The 12,621-nt window shown below is 42.2% G+C and overlaps 1 protein-coding gene across 3 annotated transcripts in view; it reads right to left on the bottom strand.

Annotated features, from left to right (window-relative positions):
• Positions 1–12,621, bottom strand: part of ANKH (ANKH inorganic pyrophosphate transport regulator) — a 142,443-nt gene that overhangs the window by 29,838 nt on the left and 99,984 nt on the right. For all 3 annotated transcript variants that reach the window (XM_061589500.1, XM_061589483.1, XM_061589491.1), the window contains exons 5-7: positions 10,297–10,467; positions 7,721–7,855; positions 3,315–3,407 (exon numbers count right to left, since the gene is read on the bottom strand). In XM_061589500.1, coding sequence (XP_061445484.1) covers positions 3,315–3,407; positions 7,721–7,855; positions 10,297–10,467 — 399 coding nt within the window. The remainder of the gene's footprint in view (positions 1–3,314; positions 3,408–7,720; positions 7,856–10,296; positions 10,468–12,621) is intronic.

The raw sequence follows: 12,621 nt of genomic DNA, 5'->3' as shown, positions 1-12,621 counted from the left end.
TTTCAATTTCAGTGATTATGGGGAGAGGGAGGTATAGCCATGGAGAAGTGATAAGCCACCATGGAAGACGAGGGCAAAGCTTAGCGTTGTTCCTCTCTCCCACTCCTCCCATGGATGGATTCCTGGTTGCTCATCTGCTGGCCTGTTTGTGCCATTGATTAATACCAGATCAGTACACAATAAGATCATGCTCATCCATGATTTGATCATGGATGAGGGTTCTGATCTGGTGTGTATTACTGAGAACTGGGTGGGTGAGTTGGTGCAAATTTGACCCAGCTTTGCCCACCCAGACACTTGGTGCAACATCAGCACCGGCTGCACGGACGAGGGGGGGAGGGCTTGCTGTGGTTTACAGAACTTCCATCTCTTTCACTAGGAAACCACTCTGTCTTGGAGCTGGCTGTGAGGGCCTGCACCTGGTGGGGCCAACAAGACAGTAAACTAGCATTGCTGCTGGTGTACCCAGCAGCTTCTCTGACGAAACTGGTGGAGGCTGTTTCGGCTGTGATGCTGGAAGAGCACAGAGTGATAGTCTTGGGTGATTTCAATATCTATGCTGAGGCTGCCTCTGGTGTTCTGGCTTGAGACTTCATGGCCTCCATGACAACCATGTGTCCTGGCTCCCGAACAGAGAAACAGACTCAGGACTTGAAGACTGGATTTGGCAAAGAGCTTTATTTCAGAGATCAGCATAGGAACGTAGCATCAGAACAGACTAGGCATAAGTCAGGATACAGGATACCAGCAGGTGCAAATCTAGGCTCGTGGAAGTAAAGGAGAGTTGTTGCAACAAAGATTCTCCCCACAGACACTCCTAATAAAAGATAGAGGGGCAGGCACTTCTACTTGGATGGGCTAAATCTAGCACTTTCCAGTCTTTGAAGCAAGGCAGAGACTTCTCCTGGCAAAATAGGAGGATTTCCTAACCTGTAACCATCTCTTCTTGAGTCTAAGCGACCTTGGGGAAACTGTCTTCTCAGGGAAACTGTCTTCTCAGGCTCTGAAGGAATATCTTCTCCTCTACCTCTCTGGAAGCATCCAGCCAGTTCATTAAGGCCTGCCTGTTCAAAGGCCAAGTCTGGGCTGGGTGTCAGTGAGGATTCCTACATCACTACAGATGAAGGAGGGTTTGGGGGACCTTCCTCAGCAGGCAGACTAACAGGTCCAGAGGTTTTTGGAAACATTTCCCCCGTGTTTTCTCCAGTCCCTTCACCCACTTCTGCAACCCCCTCCTCATTTTCCTATTCCTGCCAAGCTTTCTCCATGGGGCTGTCTCAAATTGTCACATAGCGCAGGGCACATGTTTGATTTGGTTTGTCTCCAGATGAAGGGATGTTCTGGAGATAGCAGAGTGGATGTCACCCCAATGTCATGGTCAGATCACTTCCTGGTGAAGTTTGAACTTACAGCTCTGATTCTCCCCTGCAGGGGTGGTAAACAGACTAAAGTGGTCCATCCCGGAGATGAATGCAATCCACAGGATTTCTGAATGCCCTGGCGGCGAGGGTCCAGGAGACAGAGCAGGTGACCTGTTGAAGACCTTGTCACACTATGAAACGAGGCATGTCGGGCTGTTATTTATTTATTTATTAAATTTATATTGCACCCTTCCAGAACAAGCCCAGGGCTCATGACACTGTTGCCCTTGAGTGTTCTTTCTGGCACTGTGGAGTCCATTTTGCACCTTGACTCAACAGTGAAGTTAGGGCGATGAAACAGGCCAGAGGACAGCTAGAGAGCAAGTGACGAAAGACGTGCTGTGAGGCTGACCAGGCACTGCGGCTACTGTGTGGTGGTGAGGGCAGCAAAGAAGGCCCACTTCTCTGCCTCCTTTGCATCTTCAAGTAGTCATCCAGTAGAGCTTTTTCATATTATCTGAGGTCTGTTAATATCAACTCCAGGAAATGGAGTTTTAGACCCTTTGAAGCCCACTGTGAACTGTTTGCAAGGCACTTTGAGGGTACAGTTGCTCACCTACATAGCAATCTTGAAACCACATCCACATTTACTGTAGTCCCCAGTGGGGTCTGCTGCAAGTTCTTGGGATCAGTTTCAGTTGATGTGGCCTGATGACATGGATTGGGATGTGGTCAATGAATCTTTGTGAGAGGGAGTGGTCCCGGCCACCCTGAAAGACACAATGATCTGACCACTCCTGAAAAAGCCCACCTTGGACCCATCGGCTTGTGCCAACTACCACCTTAAGGAACGTGATTGAGAGGGTTGTGGTGCAGCAATTGCTAGTACTCTTGAATGAAAAAGATCAAGAAGCTGCCTTCTACTGAGTTGGGCCATTGGTCCATCCAGCTCAATATTGTCAATGCTGGCTGACAGTAGCTCTCCAGGGTTTCAGGCAGGATTCTCTCCCAGCCCTACCTGGAGATGCTGGGGATTGAACCTGGGACCTTCTGCATGCAAGGCAGATGCTCTACGACTGAGGTACGGCCCCTCCCAGATTATCTTGACCCATTCTAATCTGGGTTCAGGCCTGGTTATGGGTCTGAATTATGGACTTCAGCCACCCAAATGGATGACCTTTATAGGGAGAAGGACAGGGGGAGTGTGACCCTGTTATTCTTACTTGATCTCTCAGCAGCTTTTGATATCATTGACCATGGTATCCTTCTGAGCTGACTTGGTAAGATGGGTATCAGAGGCACTGTTTTATAGTGCTTCTGATCCTATCTCTAGGGTCGATCTCAGAGAATAGCATTGGGTCATAGTCTTTTGGCCCCCTAGCAGTTGTGCCTTTGAATACCATCTTGTCCCGAATGCTGTTAAACATCTTTATGAAGCCCTTGGGAGCAGTCATCAGGAGATTTGGGAGAAGGTGTCAGCAGTACGCTGATGATACTCAGCTTTATTTCTTGGGAACATCTGAACATCTGAACTGGGAGAGGCTGTGCAATCCCTGGACCAGTGCCTGGACTCCTTGGTGGACTGGATGAGTGCCAATAAACTGAATGAATCCTAGCAAAATGGAGACATTGTGGGTAGGCAGTTCCCAAGTGATTCTCCCTTCAGAAAGAAGCTGGGTGAAGGACCTCATCTCCTGCCCATGACAGAAATTCTGCAAGAGATGGGAATGCTGAACTTCCAGACAGACAGATCAGATGAGTCAATTCATCATTGGTATTATACAGCACAGCTGCAGCAACAAAAAGATCTTGAAGATTCATAGATTTTAGTTTTGACATTTTTCCTGCAAACTTGATGCTCTTATAAAACTGATTTCTTAGAGAGCACACTTGACAAGGATGTATCTGAAAGAGAAGCAAAGGGTTTGCTCTCATCACAGAAAACAAACTCACCTTGTCAAAAGCAGGATAAACAGCTCGAATCTCTGTCAACCAGCCATATGGCATGTGTCCCACTGGATATGTAGCTGTCAGAATTGCCACTGCCTACAGCACAGGGAAAAAGAGAGAGAAAATTACAGGTCAAATCCTTAGAAAAGCCCATTGAAGACTTGCCTCTTGCCCAATATTCAGATAATCCTACCAGTCACACTAGCAGCATTTTAGATGGTCAAACAGCAAGTGGTTCATGATCACAGCAGAGACAAAAAAACTAGCTTAATGCTGTTTCTCTCTCATTCCTTCTTTGTGATTCATTGATCTGTGTCTGTTGTAAAATGATAATGGCCTTGGTATGGCATCTTAGAACTGACTACAGCATTTCCTTTGGATGCGAAGAATGTGTTACAAACAGTTGTTAATAAACAGAATCTTAATGAATAGGACAAGATCTAGCTCTGTATTATATTTGGATATCCATTCTAAAGTAGAAAAGGAAAAAAATATTTAAGACATGTTTAGCCCACCGCTCTGCGTTCACCAATATTAATATTAACCACGGCAAGCTTCAACCCAAAGTTTATAACCAGAATTGTTATGCTGTTTGCAAAGCTTGGCTAAAGCTATTTATTTATTTAAAACATTTCTATTCTTCCCTTCACCAAAATTGGTTTCAGAATGGCTTACATAATTATGTCACAGCAATAAAAACACACAATAAAAAACAACTAGAGCCCTATTCAGATAGGGCGGTTGGCCCAGAGCTTGGAAAAGTTACTTTTTTGAACTACAACTCCCATCAGCCCCAGCCAGCATGGCCACTGGATTGGGCTGATGGCAGTTGTAGTTCAAAAAAGGAACTTTTCCAAGCTCTGGGATGGTTGCATATAAACAAGCAAGGATGCAGGAGTAGTGGGTTGCTGTATGCTCCACCCCTTGAGTTTACGGTCCTCCATGAGTTTGAGGATGAAGGTCTGAAGCAGGAGACTCCTCATTCAATTTAGAACACTGCACAATCAAGTCTGTGAAGCACACAGGAAGCCTCCAGATGTACGAGGCAGTTCCCTGCTTCAAAGCTTTGCCCTCAAACTCATGGAGAGTTCTAAAAACAATAGCGGTGACACATCATAGCATGACAGTGCGGCCTTGCTCACCCACGCTTGCTTCTACACACATAAAAAGAAAGCCTGAATAGCAGAGACATCGACAGAATTTAAAATCCCTAAAACTTACAAACTTGAGAGAATAAAAAAGGGGGTTGCCAGCTGCTTGAAAGAAAGCAGTGCTAGTGCCAGGAGACTCTTTCCAGCGAAAGCATGCCATGAATGTGAGTATCAGTTCATAGCATGAATACTGGTGCAGATGTAACACTATGCAATATCTAGCTTTGAAAAGGGGAGAGATTTGCACACAAGGGGGTTCAAAGAGCACATGAGCTCATGGCATATTTCAAATTTCCTAACCATGGTTAGAGGAAATTCAGAAACATTATATCTGTACTTGGCCAAATCTAAGCCAAATAAAACACCTGACAAGAAAATCCAGGAATCAAGCAAAACATGCAAGCTCATTATTTTTCATAGAGGTCCTTCTTTTCTCCTCCTGCCAAAATTAAGGGCTACTGGCAGCACCATGTACAGAAATTTGCAGTACACTCAGCTTTTGTGCTGGCAGGATTTTCCAATTGTTGGCGCTGCCAGCGCTTTCTCTTTCAGTGGTGATGTTTTCGGAAACGGAAGCAAAAAGAACAAACGAACAATGGGCGCTAATGAAGTTAGCTATCAGCTGATAATATGAGAAGCACTTGCTTTCAAGTGAATGCATTCTTTGCACTTAACAACCAAAACCATGTTAAAGGAGTATACTGAAAATATTAATTGCACAAACATTGTGAGCAGAAATAGCAAACTGTGCAATTAAGTATTTTCAGATGCCTGTACTCTAAGGTTCAACTATGTAACACAATTCTACATACCTCCTCTAATTGTACTTTAAATCACAAGCAGTAATAAGCGTAAAAAGGCCATCACCTCAATGATAAGACAGTTGTAAGATATTTAATCCTACAATAAAAGTTGTGTGTATTCTGTGATTCTCCAAGTGTGTGGAATTTAGTACTAAGGGAAGCATACTAAGAATCTTGGTTTTCATTTTAAACACAAGGTTCTAGTCCATATGGACTGCAAATATAAGCTTCCAAATGTCTGGGCAGCATGTGTTGAAATCTCAGCCCCTCCTCGCATGTACAACTTACAATATGGCAGTCACAACAGCATGGTGTGATGATTATTATATTTCTTTGTTTAGCACCTAAAATTACCATGTGCTATATAAAAAAATTAAACACAATGCAGGCCCTGCTCACAACTTGACTATGTGAGTTGGACCAATAATATGGGACTTGCTTGTGGAAGTGATACCTTCAAGGAATGTCAATTCCATAAATAAATTTAAAAAGTCCCACACAGTTAGCATTGCTCATGTGGTTGGTGCTATGGACATATATGCCCCTGTACCACGGAATTGCATCATGCTGAAGCAGCTTCAGTGTTAACAGTATATGCATAAAAAGAGGTCTCAGAATTTGGGGAGAAGGAGGAGGTGCAGGGTTTGGGGGGGATGCAGCATGGGGATGGGTGTGAAGGCATTCCTTCAGATTTCTATACAGCTCCTTGCTCCTACCCATGGCTAGAAGAGCCCAACCCATTATCTTAATTATGCAACATTTGCCTCTATGTTTCTTTAGGAGCAATCTGGATCTAATTCTCCAGTGGAAAATATCAATGACTAAATTTATTCCGATGGGGGTGGGAGAAGGTTCCCGGGGCCTGCCTCCTGAAAGTTGTCATATACAGGTCAGTTGCTTCTATGAGCAGCATAGTTTTGACTGAACTGCTAAAATCACATACATTTTGAGATGGAAGCACTGTGGCCATCTTGATAAAGATGTTCAAGCTATCAACTAGTAAAAACCTCAAGAGGGGGAACTCTCATAATCAGGCTGCTCTTGAGTGTGTTCCTCAATGCATAATAGCTTCCACATAGTTTCAGATCTTTTAGCAATAATTTGGGAGGTCCCATATGAAGATGCCTAACATCCATCTAACTTGGTATTGACCTGGTTCACAAGTCACACTAAGAGAAACCATGGCTTAGTGCAAATAAGCAAATGTGCAGGTTCATGGAGTGAAGGTCATGGCCACAGAGCTTGGACCCCAGTCTTGCTGCTGCTGTGCTACCCAGAACTAAGCCATGGTTTGGCTTGGTATTTTGCACAAACCCAGGCTCGTGGCTTATCTCACTCAAGTCGAACCATGAGCTGGAACCAAGATCTGTTCTTGGCTTACTGCTCATTCTTTGTCTGGAGCAAGATAAACCACAAGTCTGGGTCTGAAACCTAATTCTAAACCAAATTATGGCTTAGCCCCGGGTAGTGTAGCAGCATAGAATCTTGGGATTAGTTCTGTGGCCATGGTCTTCTCTCTGGGAACACATTTGATCATTCATGCTAAGATATGGTTTGGCTTAGTTTTATGTGCTAACTGGGCCATGGTCTACTCTAACAAACACCACCTCTCCAGGGTCTCAGACAGACATCTTTCACAGCCCTGTTACTGAATATCCTTTTCAGTTAGAGATGCCAGGGATTCAAGCTGGATCCTTCTAAATGCATAACATATGCTCTACTACTGAACTATGGCCCCTCACCTTAAAAAGGGCAGGTACTATGAGGACAAAGAAAACTTCAGGCCAATGTTGCTGGGAATCAAGATCTGAGAAACTGAAAAAACAGCAATGCTCTGCTAATGGCCGAACTCAATAGGAATAAAATTCTGTTTCTCTTTTCCCCAGTTTTTAAATATGGAAAAGCTGCCTCACATAGTGCAATCTAGAGTGATGGTCGGCAGAAGAGACTTTTCCACTCATAATTGCACCCTTCAAACTGTTTTTCTACCCATGGGGAAAGAGATATGGAGCCAATATATTTTCTTCTCCAGATTGAGAAAAGCAGATTGAGGAAGGCAATTTTGAGGGGAAAGGGTTAAGTAGCCTCTATCCACTTACCCTCCTCCAGTCAGGCTGGCAGTTGGCTGAGGCTGCTTTTGGTTTTAAAAATGCTGAGGAAAAGTAATATAGAACTCTATGTAACATCTAGTTTGGCCCTTAGGCATGACAGATGTGAGAGAAAATGCTCTAGTTACAGAAGCGGGCAGGAGAGATGCTTAGATTCTGAGATAATTTAATGAAAAATCTGCAGTTTTTAGATAGTTGACAGTTATTCAACAGCTTAACAGAATGAATTCCCAAAGAACAAGCGGGAAAATAGAGAGCTGCCCTGTGAAGAGAATGCTGGGTCCCCTGCTTCTCTGAATAAATATAAGGAAACCAAGGATGTTTGGTTTCCCCAAAGAGACTCATACCTCTGTGGCTGCTGAACTGCCACCCAGATCTCGGGATACAAAGAGGTTGACGATTGGCCGGCTGATTCTCTGTGTGGCCAAAATTAGTGCCAAAGGCCACCAGAAACCTAGCATCTTTCTTACTGTAGCATCTCCCTGCAGGAAAAAGAAAATCCTTGTGAACCACTACACCAGAGCACAGCCAATACAATAGCGAAAGAATTTCTTTTTACAAATGCTTGGTTTGATATTAGCACAGAGAAAGAAGAGTAAGGAAACACAAGCACACACACACATACACATCACAAGCCAGTAAGTTAAAAGAGAGCTATAGATTCTTAACAACACAACAAATGTATTTGGATTATTGCGGCACAGGGCATTTAATTCATGAGAGAAAATGTTCTAACCAAAGGTAATTTTATTTGCAACTATGGATTTATGAAGTACCACAAGATATTCTTTTTAAATTGTAATTCTGATTTACTCTTCTGCAAGGAGGCATTCTGAAAGATAAGAAGCTTTCAGCGATTCATAACTGGCTCTGCTACTATTTGGCTACTCCTTGGCTCTGTGCCAATTGTACCCACTTCTTAAAGCCTAGAAAGAAACTGGAAAGTTTTTAAAATGTGCAATTCAGTCACACTAGCACTACAGAAAATGCTGTGGCTACAGAGATGGGCAGAAGAGAGGCTATGATGTGATGGGTGTAATCAGCGCTGACGAGGTAGCAATGAAAACACATTATGAATAAAATATCAGGACATCATCACAGCTGCCATACATCTAAGTAAGAAAGAGAAGTAAGATATACTGATAATTACTGCCAAGTAATGAGTATAGGATTGTGGTAGTGGTCACACTTAACTAGGGATGGGGGAGAAATTTTATTCAGTTCACATTTAAAACTGAATTTATCAAATTTACACTTTCTGAAACAATATGAGAACTGAAAACACAGCCATCCTCCAAATTCACTTCTCTAAATTTTGTGATGCAGTTCACCACCCAATGTTTATAAGAATGCTTGCTTGCTTGCTTATTGATTGATTGATTGCATTTGTATACCACCCCATAGCCAAAGCTCTCTGGGCGGTTTACAAAAATTAAAAACAAATATACAAATATAAAAACACATTTTTAAAAGCAATTTAAAAACAAATGCTAAAATGCCTGGGAGAAGAGGAAAGACTTGACCTGCCGCCAAAAAGATAACAGTGTTGGTGTCAGGCACACCTCGTCAGAGAGATCCATAATTTGGGGGCCACCACTGAGAAGGCCCTCTCCCTTGGTGCCACCCTCCCAGCTTCCCTCTGAGTAGGCACCCGGAAGGCCTTAGATGTTGAGCGTAGTTGTACGGGTGGGTTTGTGTTGGGAGAGGCATTCCATCAGGTATTGTGGTCCTAAGCCATGTAAAGCTTTATAGGTTAAAACCAGCACCTTGAATCGAGCTCGGAAACATACAGGCAGCCAATGCAAACAGGCCAGAATCAGTTTTATATGATCAAACCGTCTGGTCCCTGTTACCAATCTGGCCGCTGCATTTTGCACAAGCTGCAGTTTCCAAACCGTCTTCAAAGGCAGCTCCACATAAGAGTGCATTGCAGTAATCTAGCTTGGAGGTTACCAGAGCATGGACAACTGAAGTCAGGTTATCCCTGTCCAGATAGGGGCATAGCTGGGCCACCAACCAAAGTTGGTAGAAGGCACTCTGTGCCACCGAGGCTACCTGAGCCTCAAGTGACAGAGATGGTTCTAGGAGAACCCCCAAGCTACGAATCTGCTCCTTCAGGGGGAGTGCAACCCCATCCAAGACAGGTTGGACATCCACCATCCAGTCAGAAGAACCATCCACTAGCAGCATCTCAGTCTTGTCTGGATTGAGCCTCAGTTTATTAGCCCTCACCCAGTCCATTGTCGCAGTTCAGCACATTGACACCCTCACCGGAAGAAGATGAAAAGGAGAAACAGAGCTGCATGTCATCAGCATACTGATGGCAACGCACTCCAAAGCTCCGGATGACTGCACCCAATGGTTTCATGTAGATGTAGATGTTGAACAGCATGGGGGACAGAATCATTAATCAAAACTGCCTACAAAAATGTGTTTATTAGGAGAAATTCTCACATGCTGAAGAATTTTCATGAGGATTTTTTTTAAAAAAATTGCAAACTGCTGTGGAAATGTGGAGAACTGAATTTAAGATTAGAAAAATGAGAAACAGAAAAAATGAAAACTGACAGATCTTGTCATCCCTACACTGGACAAGAACAAAACATCCGTAACATATTTATAAACATAACAAGGATACATTGCAGCCTTGCTAAGTAGACATTCACCTAGTTACCCGTGTCAACAATTTCTTTCAAAGCTTCCTCTAGTACCTTAGGAAACAGAAGTGTTGGTTCCTTTTCTTCTTTATATGCCACAAATAGTTTATTTTGCAAGGCTTACATATTGGATGGAATAATAGAATAGTAGAGTTGGAAATGAACCCATAAGGCCAACGAGTCCAACCTCCTGCTCAATGCAGGAACGCAACTTAAAGCATGAGCATAAATCATATGGCAAGATCTACCAATGCGTCAAAACATACCCCCATTTCGGGCCCGCTGCTGTCAGGAATAATATTGTGTATGTTTCTGTAATAGCCCAGGCATAAGGTGGTACATCGGACCAGTGCTCCCATGTACAAGGACAATATGGGGATGAGGAGAGGCTCTCTGCATTCCAAGTGACTGTGGAGCAAAATTGCTACAAAAACAACCTGAAACAAAAAAAAGAAAGACTGGTTATGAAAACATGTTTTTGAATTCTGATGAGAAAACATGTTCAATTCTGAAATTTCTTTGTGCTTGCTGCTTATCCGGCGACCTACAACCTTCACAAGAGATAGCAGATAGCAAAAAATAAAAACAAAAAACCCTCTCTTGTTGAGCAGTTTTATTAGAGTTATAGCACATGGGTACTCATTTTAAGAAATTAGAAATCCAGTGGCAAAAACTTAGTTGAATGCAGTCAGAATATTAGGATAATTTAATGGCAAAAATAATGTAAAAACCAAGGAACAATGGGTAATAGTCAACTAAGTCACACTCAGAGTAGACCCACTGAAATTAATGGACTTACGATTTCAATGAGTTTACACAGAGTATGACTTACATTAACTATCACCCTCAAGTATTGAGGTAGGAAAAAGAACTCTGACCTCTACAAAACTGAGAGGTCATCTTCTTAATGACCACAAGAGATTTGGAAACAAAGCACACATTGGTTGCATATGATTTTTCTTTCTTTCTCTATGGTATAATGTATTGTTTATAAATGTAAGTTGCTTGGACACCTTTTAGGTAAGAAGCAACTAATAAGTCATTATTATTATTGACTACTATGTTGATATGCTCAGTAAGCAACAACAACAACAACAATAATTTATTTCAGTCATTGACCAGATACATAGAATACAAAAAATAAAAACCAATAAAATGCAATACAATTTAGAAATAGTACATCCAATCAAGATTTTACAAGCATTTGACCTGTACCTTCCTACAAGAAATAGAAGCCGCAATATATTTGGCGACTTTATATGTAACTTGTGGAGAGTAATCTCCCAATAAATAATCAGCATAAAAGGATTCTGGTCTACCTGGGAAGGAAATTAAAATAGGGGAAATTAGCTGTTGCCTTAGATCACAATAAAAAGGGCATCTCAATAGAACATGCACATTGGTTTCAGTTTCACCTTCGCCACAAGGGCAAATTCTATCACTGTATGGGACTTTATTAAACTTGCCCTCTAAAAGGGCAGAGGGAAGAGTATTCATCCTCACCAGAGTAAAAGCCCTTCGATACTTAGGGAGTGTCAAATCCGTTAGATAGGGCATGGGAGAAAAACATCTAGGATTGTACCTATGTTTTCTTACAAGCATCAAATGGTGTTGGAAATCTATGTCTTTGATGCGTTGCCGGATGACCACTCGGGCTGTATCAAGGCTCATTTTTAGAATTATCGGGACAGAGAAGCCCAAATTAGCTATTTTATCTAAAATCTGCTTTTCCCATATTGAATTAAAATCATCGACTAAAATAAAAGGGGAAAGACCTTTTGGCTCAAAAATCAGTTTTAACCACGCATTTATTTTAAGGGCCCAAATGCGTGATTCAACAGATTGCAATCCCGTTTCTAGTCTCAAAATAAAACTAGGTATACAGGTAGAAACAGCTAAAACAGCTCTCATAAAAGTGTTTTGAATAGATTCCAGAGCCGAAAATTTCTCAGAGATGAAAATTTGAGAACCGTATAGCAATTGGGGAATAATTTTCGCCATAAATATTTTAACAACTGATGGGAAGGATTGGCCACCTCTCTGATAGAAAAAGGTCATTAATGCCTTCATAGATCTTTTTGCATTTAAAGCGGCTACACCAGTCTGCAGCCGAAAGGATCCCGAGGCTTGAAAAGTTATGCCTAGATATTTATAATTATTTACCTGCTCAACTGCCTGGCCATTAATACGCCAGAGATGTTTTGTTTTCTTTTTGGAGAAGACTATAACTTTCGTTTTTGCATGATTTATGGTTAAAAATTCTGAAGAACAGAAAGATGTTAATGCGGCTAGTAAACGCTTTAAGCCGATGGGAGTCCTAGACATTAAAGCTATGTCGTCCGCGTATAATAATAGAAAGCGCGGAGTTCCAGCTAACCTTGGAGGGTGCGACACAATAGGAGCTAGCTTGGATACAACATCGTTAATGTAAATATCAAATAACAGGGGCACTAAAGGGCAACCCTGTTTTACACCTTTAAAGGTGTAAATAGGGTTTGAAAGATGTCCCTTGTTGGAACATCTAACTTGGAGTGATGTATTTTCATATAGGCCCCTTATTAATGCTAGAAGACGTTTATCAATACCTAGAT

Source organism: Rhineura floridana, chromosome 1, assembly GCF_030035675.1.
Source record: "Rhineura floridana isolate rRhiFlo1 chromosome 1, rRhiFlo1.hap2, whole genome shotgun sequence".
Taxonomy (NCBI): domain Eukaryota; kingdom Metazoa; phylum Chordata; class Lepidosauria; order Squamata; family Rhineuridae; genus Rhineura; species Rhineura floridana.
This window is presented reverse-complemented; position numbering and strand designations above follow the sequence as displayed.